General features: G+C 37.4%; 1 protein-coding gene across 1 annotated transcript in view; it reads left to right on the top strand.

The window, feature by feature from the left end:
• Nucleotides 1-22,075, top strand: part of Smp_152460 — a gene marked incomplete at both ends in the record, with an annotated part of 23,484 nt that extends 1,409 nt beyond the window's left edge. Inside the window, 5 exons of the mRNA XM_018790467.1 lie at nucleotides 4,331-4,457; nucleotides 4,526-4,848; nucleotides 12,609-12,733; nucleotides 12,875-13,088; nucleotides 21,947-22,075. Of these exons, the coding sequence (XP_018646280.1) occupies nucleotides 4,331-4,457; nucleotides 4,526-4,848; nucleotides 12,609-12,733; nucleotides 12,875-13,088; nucleotides 21,947-22,075 (918 nt within the window). The remainder of the gene's footprint in view (nucleotides 1-4,330; nucleotides 4,458-4,525; nucleotides 4,849-12,608; nucleotides 12,734-12,874; nucleotides 13,089-21,946) is intronic.
• Nucleotides 22,076-26,685: the final 4,610 nt, after the last annotated feature.

The following is a 26,685-nucleotide window of genomic DNA, read 5'->3' as shown; positions in this document are numbered from 1 at the left end:
ATTACGTAACCCACCCTAATTGTTTTCAACTACCTCTATAAATTATTCAATTATTACGTAACCCACCCTAATTGTTCTCAACTACCTCTAAAATAATCACATTTTTGATTTTATCTGTCTCTGAACTCCACTCAACTATTACGCCTCCCTTTATTTCAATACCTAATAACCTCTGACCTTTCCTTGCCCATATATATAGTTATCATCGATGACTTTTGTTATTCCAATCCTTTACATTCAATTATGTCAATTGTTCCACATTATTTATTACCCCAATGATAAAACTCTAATGCATATTTGGTTGTAAGCAGCTGATGAGAAACCACGAAATATAATGAATTCATATTATTCTGCATCAATATTTGTTCTATCTTTATTTAAATTCATAAAGGGAACTAACTGCATGAAACTATTTAAAACCTGGAAGCACTGAATGGCCGATTTTGTCCTAGTATGAGACTCCTTAGGAGTGCACATTCATGACACTGTGTTGGGGAATTGAATTCGAAGTCCTTGGTCTCGCTCACAAATACTTAACCTCCAGATCACTAAGTTGTGATCTAATGGTTTGCAAGTTTGATGGGTTCATTGAAGTTAGAATTTTTCACTATTGATTCTCGGATCACTGGTCTAGAGATACGGTATGCATAAGCAAGGCTGAATATCTTGTGTTCAATCCTAGGATAAGAGGTCGTACATACCTTTTTCCAAAAAGTTCCACACTAAGATGTAACACGTTACTGTGCTACCAGGCTCTTTTGATAACACTGTCCAATCACTAAGTCTGTAGTTTGGTAACAATTCTTAATTAATAAATACCCAGTACTGATGTTCGAAAGGATGTAACGGCCGAAACTGACAATTTCCTGAGGGGATCTATTATTTTGAATCTCATATGTGAATAATTCGGATTTTAAAGTCGCTGGTGAAGGATCAGTTTAAGTTATTACTTCTCATTTTGTAGCTCACAATTGCGAAAATTCTCTGGTATTCAAACATCTTTACTGAGCAACCCTATTAATCAAAACCCGAAGCTAACATCAAGAAGTATTGATAATGAGTACCAACAGTTTGTCATTGTCTTTTCAGTCTCTATTAATAAATCTTCTAAACAGTCTCGAGTCTATGTGTGTTCAGGAAAGAAAATGATATGAAGAAGTCTCATTGTCATTAAATGTTGGAGTTACACACTATTCGTCTAGCTCACAGATTCATTACACAAGTTATCTAGTAGTTTGTACTTGACTGAGCAAATCCGAGTACGGAGAATGGAATTCGAACTTGTGACCTGATGATTTATAACTGAATGGGATTGACGAACTGAAGTTGTGGCTTAATGGTTAAGCTTTTCGACTTCCAGCCAAAAATTCCCAAGTTTGAACCCCACTACACCTACTTTGGTTCATGCAATCGAGTAATAATATCATTAGTTCTTTGACATTTAGAGTATAGTTCATATCTAAGTACCTGGAGAGTAAGTCAATTTAATTAACTAACTGACCTACTGAGTTCTTCTAAACTTATTATGTTTATAAATCAGATGATTGGTTAGATATGTGTTAGGTACATGATTATGACTCGATTGTTACTGCATAATACAACAATAATACTTTATTTCTACTTGTCAGTCATCATCATGAACGTAGGGTCTGGCACAAATTCACAATAACCTAACTTGTTATTTCGTCTAAGAACGATACAATAAGATTAAGACGATTAGTAGTAAGGGAGCTGAAATAATTGTTGTACCAATTATAATAACAAAGTTAGAGTCCCAACTTAACACGCATGACATTGATCACCACCCAGTGACCAACCATTCGTGATTACATCTCAGTCCTACAGGAGGTCGGTCGCGGCCCGAATAGCTCATTAGTGACGTCTCTGACTGTGAATCTGAGTGACGCGAGATCGAATCCGTCAGGGATTACAGGTACATCTTTCTGATGAGTGCCAAGTAGCACGAAACCCGGGTCCAGGGTATCCTGTTGACCATTTCCAACCACTATCTTATAATAAGAAAGATTAAACAGTAATGATCTAGTTCGAGAAGAGCTGATGGTAAAGTATGTATAAAGGAATAGTGGAATCCTAGATTTTAGAGAACATTTGTTCCATTGTGACTGATTCTCAGCCTAGTGATCAGTGAAAATTCAATCAAATATTATTCAAATCCTTCGGTTTGGCTATTAGTTTTACTATTCATATCCTCATATGAAAATGATTTAAACATACAACCCTAACGGTTTGTGTTATATACGAGGAAGATTAAACTATAGGTAACTCACGGGAACTATTTATAGACTGTTATTATATATATTATAAGCTCTCAATTGATCTATTGACTATTATTATACGGTTCGCTATTCTTGACTTATTCTCAATCTATAAGTAACAGTCACGATCACAGACACCTTTTGGCTTGATCTCGTATAATTGCTATTTTTTATTTTATGGTATGACTTGCTTGTATATAAACTGTATAGGTTTGAAATATATGGTTCATACAGTAGAGGCTGAGATTACTTTCTAAACACAACGGGCAGGGCTAGGCGACAAGAACGAATAAGTATTTAGAATTCGACATAAGGCTGCTAATGTTGTTTTGATGTCTCATTGGTTTAACACAAGAATAAGGTCATATAAGTCAGTTTGAAAACTCAAATTTCCTCCAAACCACTAATTAAGTCTCGCGTACGAGACCGAAGGTTCTGGGTTCGAGTTTCGCTTATGGGACCATGGGTGCTCACTGCTAAAGAGTCGCGTACTAGGAGAAAACAGTCATCCAGTGCCTCCAGGTTTTTAATCGTAGTCTAGCTTAGATTAACTTGTGAATTCAACTTTTGAAAGTCTACACACTGATTCAGGGATACTACCCCTAACTCAGGGTCTGGAAAGTCCTAAAAGTGAAAATTTCGCAAGTGCGATAAAAATGATCTTTATGGTTTTGTATTGGTATTCAGACACCAGACAACGAGTTTTAGGCGTTCTTCATGCTCTAACACTTCAGGCTTGGCTGTTCAGCTTATTTCCACACATATGTGTTGTATGTAGTTTAAGCTATATTGCCATGTAGAGTTGAAGGTTTTATGTGAAAGTAGAGGTTCGCCATTGACATTGTGGATGGCTCGGCATTACTTTGGCAAGTTTTGCTGACTGTTCATGTGAAAAGTTGGTTTGCCGGTTAACCGATTTCATTCATACTGGTGGTTGCTTTTCAGTGTTCTCAAGGGCTATTGTCATTGGAGCATTGTAAGGCATATCGCCATTGCTAACATTAATGAGTTTAACTGTCGTGTAAGCGGGATAGGTCAACTTTGACCTGTTCATGCTGTGCATAATTGATATACGCGATCACTGATCGGAATAATTATACATGTGATGTAAATGTGTATATGAATGGTACGAATGGTCCACTAGGGTGCTTGGTACCTGTGTGATTACGCCACAAGATTGAGCTGTACTATTCAGATTGTAAGGTTGAAGCCTATATACTGTCTGGTTCTCCTGTGGAGAGGGAGATTGAGCTGTACTTCTCGGGTTAAGTTTGGGCAGTGTCTGGCTCGTCTGTTAAGCGGGTATACTATATAACTATTATATGATAACACATTGATTCATTAATCTTTACTAATCCAATAGTCAGCAGTTCATAATTAAAGGCCCCACATCACTATATATATATATATATATATATATATATATATATATTTAAACATAAATATCGGTAAAAGGAAGCACCAGATACATATGCGCCACACAAATCTCACTTGATTTGTGTGAGGGCCGTGATACTGCCCAGGTGCCCAAACCGAAACAGGTGATTTTCTTAGTGGGACACACCCGGAGCCTTTGACATGAAGATCTGATCCAGAAGGCAGTGGAGCATCGTGAAGAGATGCAGTCTTATGGTAGTCGGTGACCAACAATTGGTTCATGCGCCATTTGTTTTTTCTCAGGATACTGGAGCCCATGTGCATCATTGGTTTGGAATGAGGGTTTTCCAACTCCCCTAGGTGGACTTTCGGTGTCCACCGATCCGGTTAAGGGGCCGGACATTGACTTTTTGTCCTCTCAATTTGGTAAACAACAGTAATGCCACGAGAAGACAGTGAATAGGACTTCCCTGGTAGAGGCTATATACACGTGGCCATGTGAGAGCATTCGGAGAGGGAGAGCGGACTCTCCCCACTCTCGGCTGTAGCAGGGCATTTAGGTGTATATATATATATATATATATATATATATATATATATATATATACAATTATACAGATCAATTATTGTTTTCATTGTCATCTTTTTACTTTACTTTTTTTTGCTTTTTTTTCCAGTATTTCACTTGTGAATTAACCCGTTTATTGCTATGGCTTGAACAAGGTAAACCAGCTGGTTTAAAAATCAATATACACTTATCTTATTTAATGGGACAATTTTTTTTATATCATTTATTAGCATGGCGTTCATATGTAACATTTATTATACAATTATTAATATATTTAATAAAATAAATCAATTAAACCCCATAGCAACTATTCATTCAATCAATAATCATAATCATAATAATAATTATTATTATATAATCAATATGATCACAATCATATGTTTATTAATGAGTACTATTTATATCATGGCAACAATATCCATATATCAATATAAACAGTATTACCCCCATTACTATCATTACCATTACCATTACTATTACTATTATATTATATTTATATTCAAGTTGTTTCTAATGTGTTTTTCATTAATCATACGTTTAATGTTACGTTTAATGTTTAGTTTATTATTATGTTTATTATTAGATACTATCGAATTGATTACATTACATTTAACAAGTTTTTATATCTATGCTACACAGTAAGTTCAACTTGTTTTGTTTATATTGGTTATATAATAATAATAATAATAATAATAATAATAATATCAAAGTAATCTGTACAAAATGCACATATATTACCAATAATAGGGACTAATCCATTGTCACAATTAATTGATCACTGGGTGGTGATTAATGTCATGCGTGTTAAGTCCTTCTTAGTACAGATCGAATGCTATCGATCAAGTTACAATGTGGTCACTAGTCTAGGTGACTCAACAGAAGGTCGGTCGCGGCCCGAATAGCTCAGTGGTAACTTCACTGACTGTGAAGCTGAGTGACACGAGATCGAATCCGTCAGGGAGCACCAGTTCCCTCAAGATTACAAGTACACCTTGCTGACGAGTACCAAATAGCACGAAACCCAGGTCCAGGGTTTCCTGTTGACCACCTCCAACCACCATCTTATCTCAACTGATCAATTGTCGTCCGGTGCTTTAACCAGGTTAGTGGATATGGAAAGTTTATCTAGGGGAGTTGGAAAACCTTGATTCCGAAACAATGGTGGGTGGGTGGGTGTAGGGGAAATCTATAGATGAAACATTCAAAAAAAAGTTGTAATTGATTAAATTTCATTTTGTATTGTTGATTACATTCTGCCCGTAAATGCTCTGATACGGCAGAGAGTGGGGAGGAGCCACCCTTCCTATCGAAATGCTCTCATATGGCTACGTGTATATAGCCTCTAACAAGGAAGTCCTACTCACTGCCTTCTCGTGGCATTACTGTTGTTTACCAAATTGAGAGGACAAAAAGCGAATGTCCAGCGCTTTAACTGGGTCGGTGGAAACGGGAAGTCCACCTAGAGGAGTTGGAAAACCCTCATTCCAAACCAATGATGCACATGGGCTCCAGTATCCTGAGGAAACAAATGGCGTATGAATCAATCGTTGCTCACTGGCTACCATGGGAATATATCTCCTGACTTTGCTCCACTGCCTTGTGGATCAGACCTTTAGGTCAAAGGCTACGGGTGTGGCCCTCTAAGAAAGCCACCTCCGATTTGAGCACCTGAGCAGTATCACAGCCCTCACACAAATCGAATGAGATTTGTGTGGCGCATATATATCTGGTGCTTCCTTGTACCAATATTTATGTGTTTAAATGAAATAAATAAAAAGAAAATATAAAAATGTAGTAGAGTTCATCTTAATACACAAGTTATTGGCTATTTGAACTCAGTAGTTAAGTGGATAACGTGGTAGCATTTGAAACGAACAGTACTGGGTTCGAATCCCGGAGTTGAACATTAACACTATGAGATGCAGGTAAATCCAGCTGGTAAGTTCCAGATAGGACGAAACACACGTTCTGGATTCCACTACTAGCTACCACTTTTCCTTTTATTTTTAAGTTGATTTTCGAAAAAACAGTTATTCTTTACGATGAATTGATAAAATTCGAGAAGTAGTGAATAGCGGATTTATTCTAGTTTTTGAAGTGCTCTTCAAAAAACCCCATAAATGGACCTATTATGACAGTTACTCATAGATAGGATTAAAAATAGTTGCTCACTATAGCAAGTTGATTGAAATCAGGCATTTGAATTATTGCGTACCAAGTCAGTGATCTGAAGGTTAAGCGCTTTCCGTGTACCCAATGGCCCTGGATTCGATCCTCAAGGGGTCGTGGTTAACAGTGTCTGAGGGGTCCCTTATACTAAAATAAAACAGCTATCAAGCTACTTCCTGGTTATCCTGGTAAAGGTAATCAGTAATGTAGGCTGTGAATTTAAATTATTAATTACTCAACATAAATTGGTAATCGTTAGGCATCATGTTCCTTTGGAAATTTAAAGACCGTGTATAGTTGAAGTATTCAAAGTAGGTGAAACAACAAATCTACGTGCATATTATCTTTGAAGTAAACTAACTATCATCTTAGATCTAATTAAAGTCGCAACTCTTGGGACAAATCGATTGTTGACAAGTGGGCCGAGAATTCCTTGAACCTGGATTTATCGTATGGAAATGTTTACAAAGACACACATACAGGGAGAGAGATAGCCTAGTCTCACTACTTCCGAATATACCAGGCCATTCATAACGTCATATGGTTACAGTATATATATTGCGTTTTTCGCACCTCTGGATTCGCCATTACTTCCAGCCTAAAACATTGGATCGATGATTGAATACTTCACTATATTGTCAGTCGTGTGTACCATGATCGTTGTCACGTGTAAGCTATAATTGAATGTAAATAAAATAATGTACTTGTAATATCAAAACTGATTTATTCTCTGAAGAGGTAGCTTACATCGACTCACGAAATGTCAGAAAATCTCATTTTCTACTCATTGGGATATTACAAGTATATTATTCTATTAATATTAATCTACACAATTCTCAATTTTTCATAGTTGAAATCATGAGTCAATTGAAGCTAGACCACCATGGAAAACCTGGAAGCACTAGACGGCCGTTTCGTCCTATTATGGGACTCCTCAGCAGTGCTCATCTACGACCTCACCTCCCAAGATTCGAACCCAGGACCTACCAGTCTCGCTCGCGAGCACATAACCGATAGACCACTGAGCTGGCCGGCATCCAATGGTGGTAATATCTAACTTCAACTGATTCTCAATTTATTTGAAATTATCAAGTCAAACCTTGGTAATGATACCTACTATGAATGGACCTAGTCATTCGACTTTGATTTGAACAAACAAATTGTATAAGTGATAATTATGTAATTAAGTCTTGTTATTACTCTTTGGCGAAAGCCACTGCCTATTGACATAGAACAAAGCGAACTGCTGCGCAGTACACTCGTCCCTTAATTGATAGACGGTTATCTCACTTTTGCCATAGGTGAGGTAAGTTGGCAAAAGCCAAACGAGCTTTTTGAATCCGTGCCGAGATTTCGTCAGACACCAACCCATTAGGGCTGATCAAACTTCCAAGATAAGTGAAGTTGTCGACGCGTTCAACTACTTGCTTGTTCTTCCCGCGTACTTAAGTACTATGCCTACACCTGCAACTCCACGAAAACTAGCCATAGGGTCGCCAGATACACGGAGGGTATATTTCGTCGGCTGTCCATTTTGGCGAGGTGAGGTCAAGTGAATGACCACACTAGGATCCTGTATGCGTGTTTCGAAGACACAGCATGCATCAATGGTATGAAATTCTAGGGTCTTAGCCAAGGAGGCATGTTGACCGATTTGACTCAGGGTACGTACGTTGAAGGCTCCAATGTGTAGTTTGGAGCGAGGTTTTTGTAAACCTGGGATAGTGTTTTGCGCACTAGAATCGTTGGCCATGGTGACACTTGAGGAGGAAGCCGAAAGAAAAAGTTTAGTGTTGAAAGTCGAGATGGGAGGAACAATAGGAATTGAAGAAGGAGATTGATTATGATAACAGTGATCTTGAGTGCTGTTATGGGGTATGCGGATGGTTATCACTTCCCAGTTGCCCACACCGTGAAAGGGTTCTTATAGAGGTACCTGAAAAAGAAATCGGGTTAGAAGTGGTCTTAATGACCCGAGAGCGTGGACGCAGTGCCCAAGGGACAACTGCCTGAGGTCGGTCACACACGACCTTTTTGTGAGTAATTTTTGTATTAGCTCCGTACTTGTTGGGACCTTACCGCCAGAGACGGATAGCCGTGTTATAAGGCGAGGTGTTCATTTTTAGGGTCGACCTTCCCCAACCACACCCCTCCTTGTGGGAAGGCAGCATCGCTGTTATGCTGGTTGTCTGAAGGAAACATCTTACTGCCGTCACACCTCTGTACAGTCAGCAGTACGACTTCGTCTTCGGACCTTGGGTTTGCTGCTTTTAGTCGCACCACTCTTCAACTGACCTGTCTGGCATGGTATGACCTTGAGGAACGATTGTTCCAGCCAGTATAGCTCCAATGGTTCATCATAATAGGCAAGCCCGACCACCATTTTAAGGTAGCAGCAACGGTCAGGATGATACAGGAGTGACTTAATAGTAATATGTTCTCGACAGTATCGCTTCTGACTCTCGTTAGTAATAGGATTTAATTCTGGTATGTTGCTTCGCGGTTGTCCACACCGTTAAATTACAGTTTTTCTTGGAAGACCTGGAAGAAAAATGGGTTGGTGGTGATCTTAGAGACCTAGAACCATGACCGTAGAGCCCATAGAATAACCGTTTAAGGCCGGTCCCACATTCCCTTTCTGTGATAAGTTGTTAATGTATTACCTCCGGATATGGAAATCGTTGGCACAAAGTAAGGTTGATCATTTCTAGTTACTTCATTTATAAGAAAGCAGTATCACTGCAGATGATAGTTGTATTAGGCAAACTACTTATCGTTGTCACACCCCTATGCAATCAACGGTAAGATTTCACCTATTCACCTTCCTTTTCTCTTTAATTCTAATCTTTCTTCAACTGATCTAATTGATATAGTAGAAATCAAAGGAACAAGTATTATAGCCAGTATAATTTAGTTAACTTATCACACTTGATCTGGCAAAGCAAAGACAGCATTTCTACAATTGAAGAACATATGGAACTCCAAACAACTGTCAACTAATTTCAAAGTCAGAATCTTCAATGAGAACGTCAAGACAGTCCTACTGTATGGAGCTGAAACGAGGAGAACTACTACGACCATCATCAGGAAGGTACAAGTATTTATAAATAGTTGTCTACGCAAAATACTCAACATCCATTGGCCGGATACTATCAGCAACAGCGTTTTATGGTAGAGGACAAACCAGCTTCCAGCTGAAGAGGAAATTAGGAAAAGACGTTGGAAGTAGATCGGACATACATTAAGGAGATCACCAATGTGCATTATAAGGCAATCCCTAACTTGGAATCCGGAATGGAAGCAAAAAAGAGGAGGGTCAAAGAATACATTACGCCGGGAAATAGAAGCAGATATGAAAAGGATGAATAGAAACTGGAAAGAACTGGAAAGGAAGGCTCAGGACAGGGTTGGATAGATAAAACTGGTGTGCGGCCTATGCTCTTCCACGAGGAGTAACAGGCATAAGTAAGTAAGTAAGTAAGTAAGTAATCACACTTGATCATCAAGTCAGGGTTGCAACTAAACTCTAAATTGAACATAAGTTTTTAAATAAGGTATTCGTTTGTTCTTACAATCAATGAGAATGTAATCTAATAGATGTATAACATTGATTTTGTTTATATGATAAACAAAATCTATCTAATACAAACAAAAACAATCATGTTTATTTACATGTACCATTCCTTGTTACTATTTATATCATTATAAATCATGTAGAAAAACAAGATCATGAAATTGAGCAACACATCCATCATTGTCTTCAATGAGTTACTATCTCACAACAGACTTGGTTGAACTCCACTGGTCATTGCTTCTTACTAGAACTCCAAGAAATGCCTCTTAAAGCCAATCACTAATTAGATAACAACATTAGTTAGACGTTAAGGTCTTATGTGAGATTGGAGGTTCGCCATTGACATTATGGATGGTTCGTCATTACTTTGGCAAGTTTTGCTGACTGTTCGTGTACAGAATTGGTTTGCTGGTTAACCGATTTCATTCATACTGATGGTTGCTTTTCAGTGTTTTCAAGGGCTATTGTCATTGGAGCATTGTAAGGCATATCGCCATTGCTAACATTAATGAGTTTAACTGTCGTGTAAGCGGAATATTTCAACTTTGACCTGTTCATGCTGTGCATAATTGATTTATGCGATCACTGATCGGAATAATTATACATGTGATGTAAATGTGTATATGAATGGTGGGGCGGGATTGGGCTGTACTGCTCGAGTTAAGCCAGTGGACATTGTCTGGCTCTCCTGTTAAACAGGATTGAGCTGTACTGTTTGGGTTGTCACGTGAATGTTTGGATGGTATCTGGTTCTCCTGAAAACCAATGCAAAATCACCCTGGCCCACAAGGGTATGTTATATAACTGTGAACTGTGATCTGAACAATGAATTTCTGATAATAATAAATTTACTTTAAAATTATCTATAGTAATAGCTATGGCTAATAGAGTTCAACTCGTCAGTCAGTCAGCTACAACGTAGGTCCAGGCACATATAGTCACGCTGACCCCAACCAAGTAGCCTGCACCTACCAACATGGCTCAAACTAGAAGTTAGTGACTTCAAGCACTGATGCCACGTTTTGGTTTGGCCGTCCCTAACTCTCTTCCAACCATCCCCTATACTAGTCGGCATAGCGCGCCGTGGTAATCGGTGTTCAGGCATACGTAACACCTGGCCCAACGATCTCAGTCGATGAATATTCATGACCTCATCAACTGATTTACCATATCACTGATAGTATTATTGAATTGAATTACAATTCAATGATTTAGAAGTCATCTCATGTTTACCATAATGTTCATTCTATGTCGTACGATCATGATTTCACATAGTTGACATGTCTTAAAATAGAACACTTGTTCGTGACTTTCAACTGAAATCAATCTATACTGAAAACTAACTTATGAAATAGTTTAATGTTCTACTTCTCTACTATAATCCTACCAAGTTTATTTTCCTGCTATACGACATTTTGTCGATGTCATACTTAACTTAAAGCTTTCTTGAATGTCAACAGTGAAATCCCACTCCACATACTTCAGTTTAAACAACACTTCTACTTAAAAAGTGTTTCCCCAAGGTTGAGTACATAAACCCTTTTCTTTGTAAATGATTTACCTTAAATGGAGCGGCGACTAAATAGTTTATACACTCATATTTTAACCGTTATTACATAACAAGTTTGAACCTGACTTTACTTAATCTGGTTTTGAAAGTATTAACGACTCTTACAAAAAACTGGAGACTTAAACATGTCATTGTTTATCTAACCCTTAGTGCTCCTAATCGAATTCTGTTGGTTACTATCCAGTGACCAGTCACTTGTAAATATACCAGTCCAGCAAGTGTTCAGTTTCGTCTTGAACAACTTAATGATACCCTGTATAATGAAACTGGGTGACCCACGTTCTTATCCATCTGAGAGCATCATTTGCTAGTACGCCATACCGACGAGGGCCGACTAACACGAAAACTAGGTTCAGAAGGATTTCTCTAAACATCTGGAACCATCTTACATCATTGCCAATTTATTTTTGCGGATATCTTTCTGTAGGCATATTAGAAGCTGTTGTAGTAGAAGTATTTAGTGGTCGAAAATGCTGTGATTTACTCAACTACAAGGTTATATCACTGCATATAGTCAAATAGCCTTTAATCTGAAGCGTGTAATATTATATGTAAGCTTCTCTGTGACTGCCTTCACTAGATTCTTAGAAATGAATGATTCAATGGTTTCTAGATTATATGGATATAGATTGATCCCAAACATATTCACTTCATATTTTATCAGAAGGGGTTTTTGTGGAGATTTAGTATTTTCATAGTTGAAAGCGTGAGTGAATTGAAACTAGACCACTAGGGAAATCCTGGAAGCACTGGACGGCCGTTTCGCCCTATTGTGAGACTCCTCAGCGACAGTACGCATCCACGACCTCGCTTCGCGAGATTCGAACCCAGTCTCGCGCCAGAGCACTTAACCGATAGACCACTGAACCGGCATCTTAACAAAAAAGTTACTATTTGTATATGCTCTTCGGTGACTGTATCAAAGGTTAACATCTCGTTCCCGCTATATCAATATGGTTAACTACTAGATATAATCACTTGCCGTTACCAGGAATTTAATATCGTTTAATTTATCCGCTTACTTATTCTGTATATGTATATGTATTCATGTTGTTTTCTTCTCATATGAATCTCTTTATTAACTTTTCTTATAGTTTACTTCGTTTACAATTAAAAACAATTGCTGCTTCATGGCGTCTATGTCGTAATAGTTCTAAATGGAATCCATTACGTAATCGTGTTGATAAAATACCAGATATGTATGTTGATTCTAATGAATTTTTCTTATCAGTTAATTCATTACAAAAGAAAATTTCATTATCCTCATCATCATCATCACCGACATTGTTATCGACATCTACTACACCGGAATTCGTCAATGATACAAATCAATATCAAAGACACCAATCGGAAAGATCAATTATGGGACAAAAAAATATACTATACAAGTTTATCTCCCATAAAAAAGATTCTGATATTATTCTATGTGATCAATTAACTAAACAAACATGTGGATTATATTTGGATCGTTTATTAGTTTCTACATTATTGGGTCTTGCTATTGGATTATGCTTGTTTACTACAACGATAGCATTTTATATTACATTTACATCTGTAAGTGAAATTTATATATTTGTATTGAGATGATGGAGAAGATTTGTAGTTCATTTAGATTATTTTGATGTAGTTTCGTTCTCTGACCCCCAAAATGCCCTAGTACAGCTGAGAGGGGAGAGAGTCCGCTCTCCCTCTCGAAATGCTATCACATGGCCACGCGTATATAGCCTGTGCCAGGGAAGTCCTACTCACTGCCTTCTCGTGGTGGGAGTGTTGTTTGCGCAATTGAGAGAACGAAAAGCGAATGTCCGACACTTTAACCGGGTTAATGGACACAGAAAGTCCACCTAGGAGAATTGGATAACCCTGATTCCAAAGCTATGGTGCACATGGGCTCCAGTATCCTGAAGGAACAAATGGCGTATGAATCAATCGTTGATCACCGGCTACCATGGGACCACATCGCCTCACAATGCTCCACTGCTGTGTGGAGTAGACCTTTTGGTCAAAGACTCGGGATGTGGCCCCCTAAGAAAACCACCTGCTTCAGTTTGGGCACCTGAGCAGTATCACATCCCTCACACAAATCGAATGAGATTTGTGTGGCGCATATATATCTGGTGCTTCCTTGTACCAATATTTATATGTTTAAATAAATAAATAAAGTTTTGTTCTTTGAGCTGCATGGTTTAGTCGTAGAGCATTCATCATGCTTTTGATCAACATCATCAGGATAAACTTCGGTCAGAAGTGAAGTATTCGAATTTTTTTCACATCTGAATAACAGTTTATTCTATCGACCTGGATTATGATTGGTTACTGTTAATGTTTAACCTGTTATCATTTGTCTCTTTATTTTGATTGTATCTCCATTTAATTCAATCCTTTGTCCTGAATTTGACCATGATCATCAATACATATAGACATTTGTGTATGCACATTCGACTGGAAAACTAAGAATAAATATAGGGTCAAGAATAAGATCAAATGGAGATGTAATCAAAATAAAAAGATAAATCGTGACAGGTTAAACATCAATAGTAATCAATCAAGGTCGACAGGACAAGGTTTTAGTCAAATGTGGAAAGATTCGAATATTTCACTTCATCTCACTTTCCAGGTACATTCAAGCTACTCTCTATATATCAATGTGGGGTTGTAGATATTGTTAATTTTTTCATTGAGATCATTAATGGATGAATGTTATATCACCATTGAAAACCTGAAAGCACTGGATGGCCTTTGCGTCCTAGTTCAATACTCAGTGTCTTCATGGACTGATTCCCATGTCCTAGTTTAGAGATCCCTTGTTTTCTGTCAACATACCTCTACACCATGCTAGCGGTTCCTGATAGTCATTAGATGAATTTTTTTCTGGTTAGCGTTTTTTAGCGAGTTAGCTTTTCTACGGGATGGGGTCGCTAACCCCATGCCCAACCCTCCTCCTTTACCCGGGCTTGGGACTGGCAGTAACTCTAGAAGAGCTACAGGCGGAGTTAGTCATTATATGGGGACATGTAATACATGTCTTAACCATTTAAGTTGAAAATGATTCACCATCACTTCAATCGATTTGTCATACTTACCTAGTACTTTCCATCCATCCTCAAAATCGCTGACATTATGGTCCCTAAATATCCGAGGCATCATTCGAAAATATGTAAGATCAAATACTAGTACACTCTTTCATATAACTTATTGTTAAAACTTGATATGGCATATTTATTGTCGTGCTTAACTTTGCTGGGACTAGTAGGTACAATGTCACTTGACATAAGATTTGTCAGTGCACCCTTAATCACTTATTTTGAAGTATAGTGTTTAGTATACAACTTTACAAATGTGTAGTATTATCATCAACATTGACATAATACAGACGCCCCATTGATATATCACAGAAATATCGGTTTGCATTCCAAATATATTGTTATTAACACACACACACACACACTGAGTTAACAATCTAGTGAATTGCTTTTTTATTTGCTTCAAGCATTTTGCGACTTTACATGGTGTAGGAGTAGGTTGGAAGAAGGCTACGGGCGGCCAGACCAAAACGTGGCAAAAATCCATGAAGTCACTGACAAGTGGACTGAGTTATGTTGGTAGGTGTAGACTACCTGGTCGGGACCCGTGAGATGTTAACAACCTATGGTTAGAGACCTTGAATGACATGGCCCAAAATCGTTTGCAATGGCGAAGGTGCATCCACTCTTTGTGTTCTGCCAAATTCTAATCTTCTGAATTCTTCATGTCTTTTTTCTCTTTCCAAATTTATTTCACTGTATTATACTCCTTCAATAACATCTTCGAACCCTAATCTTTCCAATTACTGCTTATACTCTTACTACTTCTACCACTATGGGATTTGAATCGACAACTGCATCTCTGTGCTAATGTGATATGGCAACTTGAACTGATGTACGTACGTACGAAGTTCTACATTGTGACTGACTGATGATATTACATGGACGCCATCATTGATGGAATATCTGTCTCAGTTGTAGACATGTTTTAACTGACATAAGTTGAAACTTCCTACTAAAACGTTTAGAACCTAATTTAAAGTTAGTCACTATTGTACGTGCACAAATAAATAGATAGTGTGGTTTATTAGGTAGTTGACAAGATACTTCGTAGGGAGTCAGTCGTGGCCTGAGTAGTTCGTACCTAACTTCTTAGACTACTTACCTTATGTTGCGCTTTCAAATCCCGTAAAGAGCATCAGTCTCCTCACGATTGTTTACGAAATTGTGAAGGAGAAAAGCGAACGTCCGGCGCTTTAATTGGTGTGGTGGATATGGAGTATCCACCTAAGCGAGTTGGAAAACCCTGATTCCAAACCAATGATGTATATGGGCTCTGTGATCCTGAGGGAAAAAATGGCGTACAAACCTATCGTCGGTCACTAGCTACCATGGGGCTACATCTCCTGACTTTGCTCCACCACATTATGCATCAGACCTTTAGGTCGAAGGCTCGGGATGTGGCCCCCTAACAAAAACCACCTGCTTCGGTTCGGGCATCCGGGCAGTATTACTGCCCATACACAAATCGGACGATCTATGTGGTGCATTTGTATTTGGTGCCTCCTTATACCAATGTTTATGTGTTTAAATAATGTAAATAAATATAAAATGATTGTAGATATGCTTTACTGACTAGTACCATGTAGCATGAAACATAGGTCTAGAGTTTCTTGCTAACTATCTCCAACTACCTAATATCTCGTTATAGTACATGTTATATCGAACCACTGAGAATGGAGAGAACATTGCAACTTGATCGACAACTTGCAGGACAAGATAAACATGATATTATTCATCGCTCAATGATCAGTCATTTGTATACAATATAGTTCCATTAAGATTCCTATGTATAATTTAAAATATATTTCTTTCACCATGCTATTCTAAACTAAAACTCTTATTAGGTATAGATATCTTTCCCCTCTACAGCTCTGCGTCAACACCTAAACTAAGGATAGGGAGTGAAGTAGAGGAACGCGTCGACAACTTCACTTATCTTGGAAGTCTGATCAGCCCTAATGGGTTGGTGTCTGACGAAATCTCAGCACGGATTCAAAAAGCTCGTTTGGCTTTTGCCAACTTACGTCACCTATGGCGAAGGCGAGATATCCGTCTATCAATTAAGGGACGAGTGTATTGCTCAACAGTTCTCTCTGTTCTACTTTACGGCTGTGAAACATGGCCATTAAGAGTAGAAGATACTAGCAAGTTACTAGTATTTGACCACAGATGCCTTAGAAATATTGCTCGCATCTGCTGGGATAACCGGGTAAGTAATAGTGAGGTTAGACGCAGGGTATTAGGGAACGATGGTAAATCAGTTGATGAGGTGATGAATCTTCATCAACTGAGATGGTTGGGCCATGTGTTACGTATGCCTGAACACCGATTACCATGACGCGCAATGCTGACTAGTATTTGGTGTAGTGCCGCGATTCGTTAATCGTTCGTTTCGATAATCGATATAATTCTAATCTTAACGGCGCGTAAAATCAGAAGACAAAGGATAGCAGCAACTACAGTTTATTGTCGAATAACTCAGGTCAGAAAGTTAACAACACCTGAGCGAATATGAACGAGCGAGTGAACAGGCGAATAAGCGAAGGAAGCGAACGAGGCGGAAATGACATGCAGTGGGAGATGGCTGGGAAGCCAACTCGAGAGCGAAGCGGAAGATAATGCGTATTGGAGATGGCTGGGAAGCCAACTCGATTTAAGCAAACGTTAATCAACATTTATAGTCGGACAAAAATGAGTGACAGACATATGATGAATAAGATACGAAGTGTGCACACATATACGCTCATATAAAAATATAGTCAAGGTTAATAAGCAAATGATTAACAAGATCAAAAGATGACTCAATGTACAGGTGAATTGGCTTGGCCAGCAACTAGAATAAAGTATATGGGCTTAACATATACACTGATACTACATGGGGATGGTTGGAAGAGAGTTAGGGGCGACCAAACCAAAACGTGGCATCAGTGCTTGAAGTTACTAACCTCATATGTTTTTTTCTTTTGGCACTATATCCTTATTTACAATCTTTCTTTTATATACTACCACCACTAAATTAACTACTTCTATGAATTCGGTGTTCATCTTATTGTGCTAATGAGTGAGGTATGGCAACTTGGACGATGCATATATGTGCCTGGTCCTACGTTGTAGCTGACTGACTGACTGACCTCTACAGCTAACATCATTTCATTTTCATAAAGACATACTGTTCTTTGAAAGATTTATAAAGTAAATTAGTTGCTAAATGCAAATTTCAATCTTCTTTGTTTCCCCTCTCCCTCCCCCCAAATTTTTTAGGTTCAATTAATTTTACTACTGATTAAAAATATTTTAAAAAGTTTAATTTGGTTTATTATGGATTTTCCATTGGAATCTTTAGTATGTTGGTTATTGAATAGTTCAAATTATCAAAGTAAGTTATTTATTTTAATAATTAACTGATCAACTATTGTTAGATACATCTATAATTAGAGAGAAGTTTTGTGGAGAGTTTTAGTAATTAAATAGTTGAAATCATAAGTCAATTGAAGCTAGACGATCATAGGAAACCTGGAATTACTGGATGACTTTCGTTTTAGTATGGGACTCCTCAGCAGTGCGCATCCACGATCCCGCCTTGTGATGTTTGAACCGAGTATCTATCGGTCTATAACTTTATGCTGTAAAGTTGGCGATAATTCACTTCCAAATGCCCTCGTACGGTCAAGAGTGGAGAGAGTCCGCTCCCCCTCTCGAAATACTCTCAAATGACCACGCGTATAAAGCCTCTGCCACGGAGGTCCTACTCATTGCTTCCACTGCCTTGAGGGTCCGACCTCTAGGTCAAAGGATTGCGGTGTGGCCCCCTAAGAAAACCACCTGCTTCAGTTTGGGCACCTTGGCAATATCACAGCACTCACACAAATCAAATGAGATTTGTGTGGCGCATATATATCTGGTGGCTCTTTGTACCAATATTTTTGTGCTTAAATAATAATAAATAATGTGATCTGAATCGTTTAATTGTACTGAACTTTCGTTGTTGTTTTGGACAACATCAGTTGCTAGTTTATGTACAATTAAAATTTTCAATTATTTCACGAATATAATGCAAAGTTGCTTTGATAACTTTGATTATGACAGATTACTCTGTCTTCATTTTTTTCATTGTGTTCAAGTTAATCATCTTGTTAAGTCAACTTTTTTTCATTGAAATCTTGAAGCGGACGGTACTGGGTTCGAGTCCCAGAGTGAATGCCGAATCTGTGATGCATGTACATCCAGCTCACGGGTCCCAAATAGGACGAAACGCGTGTCCTGTATTCCACTGCTAGTCGCTATCCATTTTTGCTTATAAATCTTGTAAATTCAGGCAATATCGAGGCGGTCCGCACAGGATGCACATATACCAAGAGACTGATCAATTGCAGTGTTAAATAACGATGAGAAGATACAAGTAAACAACACCAAGTGAATTTAAAGACATGAAACGCTTCACAACGGAACCATCCAGGTCAGGGAATAAAAATCAATCAAAATCATACACCTGAGATATAAATCTTCTCCATCACCTTGATAAACATTCGTTTTAGGTTACATTTCAATGTTGGTTGACTGATGCAAACTGAACTTTTTTGTAATTTGAATAGGCATCCACCTTGTTAGCATCCACTTTGTCGTGAAATATTCTTTACTATGTAAGGAGGAGTGCAAGAAATCTAAACTCTCAGTGCAATTCTATTCTTGTTGTAGACAATTATTTCAGTTTATTTATTTCAACACATAAATATTGGTACAAGGAAGCACCAGATACATATGCGCCACACAAATCTCATTCGATATGTGTGTGAGGGATATGATACTGCTTAGGTGCCCAAACTGAAGCAGGTGGTTTTCTTAAGGGGCCACACCCGAAGCCTTTAACCTAAAGGTCTGATCCACAAGGCAGTGGAGCATCGTGAGGTGATGCAGTCCCATGGTAGCCAGTGACCAACGATTGATTCATACGCTATTTGTTCCCTCAATTATTTCAGTTCTAACATTAAAATTACTTTATTTTTATTATTTAGCTAAACTAGTTTTGGAAACACCAAGAATAGATTCAAAATATTTTCCATTCCTACAATTGAAAGTGAGTTTTATCAAAAAAATAATTTACATAGAGGATTTCATTTAAAGTCATAAGTTTTAATTCATTTCCTTTTAATTATTGTATAGTTGAATTCATGAGTCAATTGAGGCTAGACCACGATGGAAAACCTAGAAGCAGTGGACCGCTGTTTCGTCCTGATAGGGGACTCCTCGGAGATGCGCGCCCATGATCACGTCCACGGGATTCGAACTCAAGGCCCATTGATTTCGCATGCGAATGCCTAACCTTTAGACCACTGAGTCTGCATCCAATGGTGTTAATGTTTAACTTCAACTAAACCACGAAATTGTACCACCGTCCATCATTGTCTTCGGTGAGTAACTATCTGACAGCAGACCCGGTTGAACTCCACTGGTTACAGCTTCTTATTAGAACTTCAGGAAATACCTCTTGAAGCCAATCACTAGTGAGCACATGATGATTATTATCAGTTACTCACTGCTGAGGAGTCCCATACTAGGACGAAACAACCATCCAGTACTTCCAGGTTTTTCATGATGGTCTAGAGTTAATTAACTCATGAATTCAACTAGTAAATTACTGTTATCTCCACAATACCCCCTTCTGATTTTAATTATTTACCATGTTAAGATGGGGAATCGCTCAAAATTGCTGAATATATTACACTTTTATTGAATATTGAAAACAAACAAAGATCAATCTCATAACTTTCATCGTCATCAAGGTTGTACGTGATAAACCCAACTTTTTTAAAAATACAAATAAGGTTTAAATTCACCCCATTACACAAGCAAGTGGCTATCAGGACTCAGTAACTGAGTGGATAACGTGATGGAGTTTGAAGCGAGTGGTACTGGGTCGGAGTCCCAGAGTAAACATCAACTCTTAGATGCAGGTACATCCAGTTGACGAGTCCCAAATAGGACGAAACGCACGTCAAACTGGATTCCACTGTTAGCCATTATCCATCTTTGCTTAAAATTAGGTTTAGTTCTATAGCCAGCTATTATCATACTATCAGAGCAGTCTACATTTGTGTGACCATTAAGTGTGCCATTCTAGTTTTCGGTTAGATATTTTTAATAATTTTCTTAAATGGTATCATTTGTGACCTTGATGATTCATTATGTATGTTCTGTGTGGAGATATACCTACCTAATACTTTAATTGGTTATTGGTAATTTAACTGTCGTGCATTAAACTACACCATAACGACGACCTTGAGTGAACCAATTAAAATTAAGATGGCACTTCATTGTTCTTTTGTGACAAATAGAAAGGCGTATTGAAAGATGGTTTATATTATTCTTAAGTAGGTGGAATTTGGCAATAGTTGGTGCCTAAAATGCTTAAAATTAATAAAAAAAAGGTACCTATTATGCATCTAAGCAGTGGGTGTATTATGGTGCTTTGGTTAAATTGGAAGGAATACCTACTAATTATATAGATTATATGCTGGAGAATTTTATGCGATTCAATCAACGATTCTTATCTAGTCAGATAATATTCTCTTACTCTAATCCCTAACTCTAAATTTTCTTAGTTTTTACAAAAAAATAAAAGAGTGGCAACATAGCTCAGACTAGAGGTTAGTGACTTCAAGCACTGATGCCATAGTTTGGTTTGACCGCCCCTAACTCTCTTGCAACCATCCCCTATACTAGTCAGCATTGCGTGTTATGGTAATCGTTGTTCAGGCATACATAACAAGTGGTCTGACCATCTCAGTCGATGAAGATTCACAACTTCATCAACCGATTGAGGTTGCGAATAACATTATAGCTGATGTTAGTTTGTGATGAAAACAGTAAATATAATTTTTAAACTTAACATTCAACTGTAAATCATAATTTTAATCCCTTATGATAATTTATAACCTTCATTTAACCCCGAATAAGTAGATGGATGTTTTCAAGATCATTTTTAGCGCTATTCGAAAGTTGTCCATCAATTATAGTTTCCCTAGATGAACATTTGTATTTCAACTATTGATATACCATAGTTCTGTAAACATATTAGATTGACATAATAAATACGGGAAAAACAGATGATATATATATATATGCCCAGGACAAAGTGGGTTGGAGAATGATAGTCGGCGGCCTATGCTCCATTGGGAGGTAACAGGCGTAAGTAAGTAATATATATATAGGTACATCATGATCATTCGACCATTCTATAGTTAGTTCACCTAGTAACTAAAATCTAATTATACTTTTTTTAATCGTATATTGATTCCCCTCCCCCTTTTTTTAAATTTTTCAATCTAGGTAACTAGAATAGATTTCAATGAAATGTATCAACAAAATCATTTATTACATAAGCCTATATTTCCATCCAAATCTTTATCCTTTATGAATATATTCTATTGTTTATTATCTGCTCAAGATATTCGATAAATAGATCTAAGTTTTTGTTACCCTTTAGGTCTTTATTATTGTTATAATAACTATTGTTAATATTACTTACTTACTTACGCCTGTTACTACCCTCCAAAGGAGCATAGGCGGCCGACCAATATTCTCGAACCCATTCTATCCTGAGCTTTCTCTTCGAGTTCTATCTAATCGATGTTCATTCTTCTCATATCTGTCTCCATTTCTCGGTGTAATATGTTCTTTGGTCTACCTCTTCTCCTTTTGGCCTTCAGGATTCCATATGAGGATTTGCCTTATGAAGCAGTTGGGTGATTTCCTCAATGTGTGTATTATTACTATTATTATTACTATTATTATCATTATTACTATTATAACCATTGTAACTATTACTTGCTTACGCCTGTTATCCTCCAAAGGAGCATAGACCGTCGACTAGCATTATCCAATCAATTGGCGGCCTGTTTAAACATCTGGGCTACCTGTTCCTGTCATCGACATATTTCAACAAGTTATCTAATTTTGTTTGTTTTAATAAATCATTATGCCTATTAATCGCACAACCTATTCAGGTGCGTTTCTGAAAAGTGTAAGACCTTTCGCTGTAAAGGTTACAGAAGGCCTAATCAGAGATATCGTGGTTGCTGTCAATATGCAGCGAGAAGAATGTACATTATCCAGATGTAGATTGACTGGGCTGCTACGTTCTAACTGGCGACCACTCAATATTTATCGTCAGGAAGGACGAAGAAGTAAGAAACGGAAACTTGTTGAAGTACTTTGTGCTGAGAATTCTATATTGTACAAAAAATATAATATTGAATAAAGCTAATAATTATAATAATTATAATAATAACCCACTCTATCCTGGGCCTTCCTTTCGAGTTCTATCTAATCGATGTTCATTCTTCTCATATCTGTCTCCATTTCTCGGTGTAATGTGTTCTTTGGTCTACCTCTTCTCTTTTTGGCCTTCAGGATTCCCTGTGACGAATTGCCTTATGACGCAGTTGGGTGATTTCCTCAATGTGTGTATTACTACTATTATTATTATTATTAGTAGTAGTACTATTGTTACGTAATTATATCCTTAGTAATGTTTCTATTTTTTTCGATGGAATTCATCTTATTTCCATAATATGTAATATGATTTTAATATTTTCATCTCTTTATTATATATTGAATAGTAAATATATTGATGGATAATAATGTGGTCCATTTTGTTATTCAATTATATGGTAGTATATGCTACTGATATTGAGAGATATAAGTAGTATGTATTATCAGTTGAAAATGCAATGTCTAATGGTAGAAAGTTATGAAGATTGAATAAAAGAGAAAAAAGAATGACTTCTTCCTCCTCTTGAATCTGGTCTGTTCTTTCCTACAGCAGGTTGTTGCTGATAGTTTCTGGTCAACAAATCTGAATTATTTTGCCTTGATAACTGTTAATAAACACCTGTATCTTCTGGATAATGGCTTACGTAGTTCTCCAAGTTTCTACCTCATACAGTAGCCCCACCGAGGGATACTGCCGATCCCAAACACTCTTCAAAATGCTTTAGTTCAAAAAAAATGTAATATCCTTTTTCATTTGACATAGAATTATGTCCACAGACTAAAATGTATAGATCATGATCCATTCCATAGTGGAGTCTTTCCATGAAACCATAACTCATGTCAAAGAATATCTAATCTACACTAAAATACCATCAAATAATCCTTTAGAACTTCAAAGATTCCAAATATAGCCGATGATTTTTATTTTATTTTATTTATACACATAAATATTGTTACAAGGAAGCACCAGATAAATATGCGCCACACAAATCTCATTTGATTTGCGTGAGGGCTGTGATACTGCCTAAGTGCCCAAACTGAAGCAGGTGGTTTTCTTAGGGGACCACACCCGGAGCCTTCGATCTAAAGGTCTGACCCACAAGGCAGTGGAGCATCGTGAGGTGATGCAATCCCATGGTAGCCGGTGACCAACAATTGGTTCATACGTCATTCGTTCCTTCAGGATACTGGAGCCCATCTGCATCATTGGTTTGGAATCAGGGTTTCCCAACTCCCCTAAGTGGATGCGCCGTGTCCACCAACCCGGTTGAAGCGCCGGACATTGGCTTTTCGTCCTCTCAATTTCGTAAACAACAGTAATGCCACGAGAAGGCAGTGAGTAGGACTTTTGTGGGAGAGGCTAGATTACGTATTGCCATGTGAAAGTATTTCTAGAGGGAGAGCGGACTCTCCCCACTTTCTGCCGTACCAGGGCATTCGGGGGCATGGCGGATGATAGTAATACATGGTTATTGTTAACAACCATCTAAACGATATCCAAATAATTCAGATAAGCTTTTTCAAATTATAAAGAAAGACGAGCTGTTGAAGTTTATCATACATTCCTTAACCTTACTGTACTTAATAAAAAGAAGGAAAGCTTCACAATTTACACAACATCAATTGTTTATCTAAATATCGTGGATGCGTACTGCCACTGAAGAGTCACATAATAGGACGAAACGACCATCCAGTACTTCCAGGTTTTCCATGATGGTCTAGCTTCAATTGACTCATGATTTCAATTATTAAAATAATTAATTCTATCCACATCTTACAACATGAACTAACATAAAAATCTTCCTAACCTTATTATCTTATAGCATATTATTCAAATCTATCGAAATACCTTACAAGGAGGTCTCACAAAATAATCACTTTATCTTTTCTTAGATCCTGTTCTTTGAAATTATCTCGAAATATTCCTTATTCCTCTAGCTCATTCATTCTTTCTATCAAAATCATCATTTGATTATGTGCTCTGGTAGTTAGAAGAAGCATCGACCTTGTGACTTCTGAAGAATCTTGACTTTCATCCTAAAGCATCATAATTCTTCTTTCAACTTTCAGGATATAGTGTTAACGGAAAATAAACCGGATTAAGGTACGTTATGTGCATGATCGTGACAGCGCACGCTGATTGGCTAATTCTAAATCAATCAGCTCTGGCAGATTATTGAAGAAGCATCTAGAAGCTTCTTATGCATATACTATAAATATATGAACGTTTTTCCTAACGATTGATTGCTGTTCACCTATCCTTGATATTTCGGATACACTTTCATTCCTGTTCAACATGTTCTGATTTTTTGGGGGTCTTGTCGAGTTTCATTTGTATAAGAATACTAAACAATAGGAGTAGTTGGGTCATTTGTTTAGCAGGGTTATTTGCTACGGAATAGGATTACTGACCCTATGCTCAATCTTCCTCATTAACCCTGAGGTTTGGAATTGGCAATAACTCTAGAACAGTTACAGGCAGAATTATAAGATTAAATTGATACTATTATCAATACTCTTACTATTCTGATCATTTATCTTCAAAGTTTTCATGACGTTATACATATACAATGAGATAATTGGAATCAATCTACATCTATATGAGATTCTATATTTCGAATAACTAATTGAATAGTAAATTCACTCGGTATTGTTTTGGTTGAATCTCCCCATTGATGTTTAGGAATGCAACTGGTCAGTCTCTTATTGGCATATGTGCATACTATGCAGATTGCCTCGATATAGCCCTAATTGACAAGTATTGTAAGCAAAAATGGATAGTGGCTAGCAGTGCAATTCAGGACGTACGTTTCGTCCTATTTGGTACTCATCAGCTGGGTATACTTGAATCTCAGATTTGATGTTCACTCTGGGACTCGAACCTAGTACTGTTCGCTTCAAACACCATCGCGTTATCTACTTAGCTACTAAGTCCTGATAGCAATGTGCTTGCGTAATGAGGTGAAGTTTTAAATCCACTTGGTATCGTTTGGTTGAATCTCCCCCATTGATGTATGGGACTGCAACTGATCAGTCTCTTATTGGCAATATGTGTATACTGTGTGTATTGCTGCCTCGATATAGCCTTAATTCACAAACATTATTAGCAATGATGGATAGTAGTATTTATAAAAGACAATTCATTATCATTGTACACTTTTTTTTCTTTTTTTTAATTAAACATACAAAATTGTTGCTAAGGTGATAACTAGTTTTTTTTTGTATTTTTACATTGATATATATTTAATCAATTATCGATTATTGATAAATCATATAGTTTCCAATCAGTCATTAAATGATTCTGATCAATAATATTTTGATAATAATTATACCATGTAATTAATTTATTCATTTGATCGATTCTATTTAATCCAGTTAATTTAATAAAATCGATACCTAAACCAATTGCCTAAATTAAAATTTAAAAATAAATGATTATTAAGGATAATGGAAAAATGGGAATAGGATTAAATGAGGGGGAGGTGTGGTTGGGTGGGGGGACATAATCTATAGATGAAACATTCAAAAAAAAGAAAAAAAAGGTGTAAGTGATTAAATTTCATTTTGTACTGTTTATTACATTCTGCCCGCAAATGCTCTGGTGTGTCCGAGAGTGGGGAGGGGCCAAACTTCCTCTCGAAATGCTCTCACATCGCCACGCGTATATTGCCTCTTCCAGGGAAGTCCTACTCACTGCATTCTCCTGACAATATTGTTGTTTACGAAATTGAGAGAACGAAAAGCGAATGTCCGGCGATTTAACCCGATTGGTTGACAAGGAGGGTCCACCTCGG

Source organism: Schistosoma mansoni, assembly GCF_000237925.1.
Source record: "Schistosoma mansoni, WGS project CABG00000000 data, supercontig 0097, strain Puerto Rico, whole genome shotgun sequence".
Taxonomy (NCBI): domain Eukaryota; kingdom Metazoa; phylum Platyhelminthes; class Trematoda; order Strigeidida; family Schistosomatidae; genus Schistosoma; species Schistosoma mansoni.
This window is presented reverse-complemented; position numbering and strand designations above follow the sequence as displayed.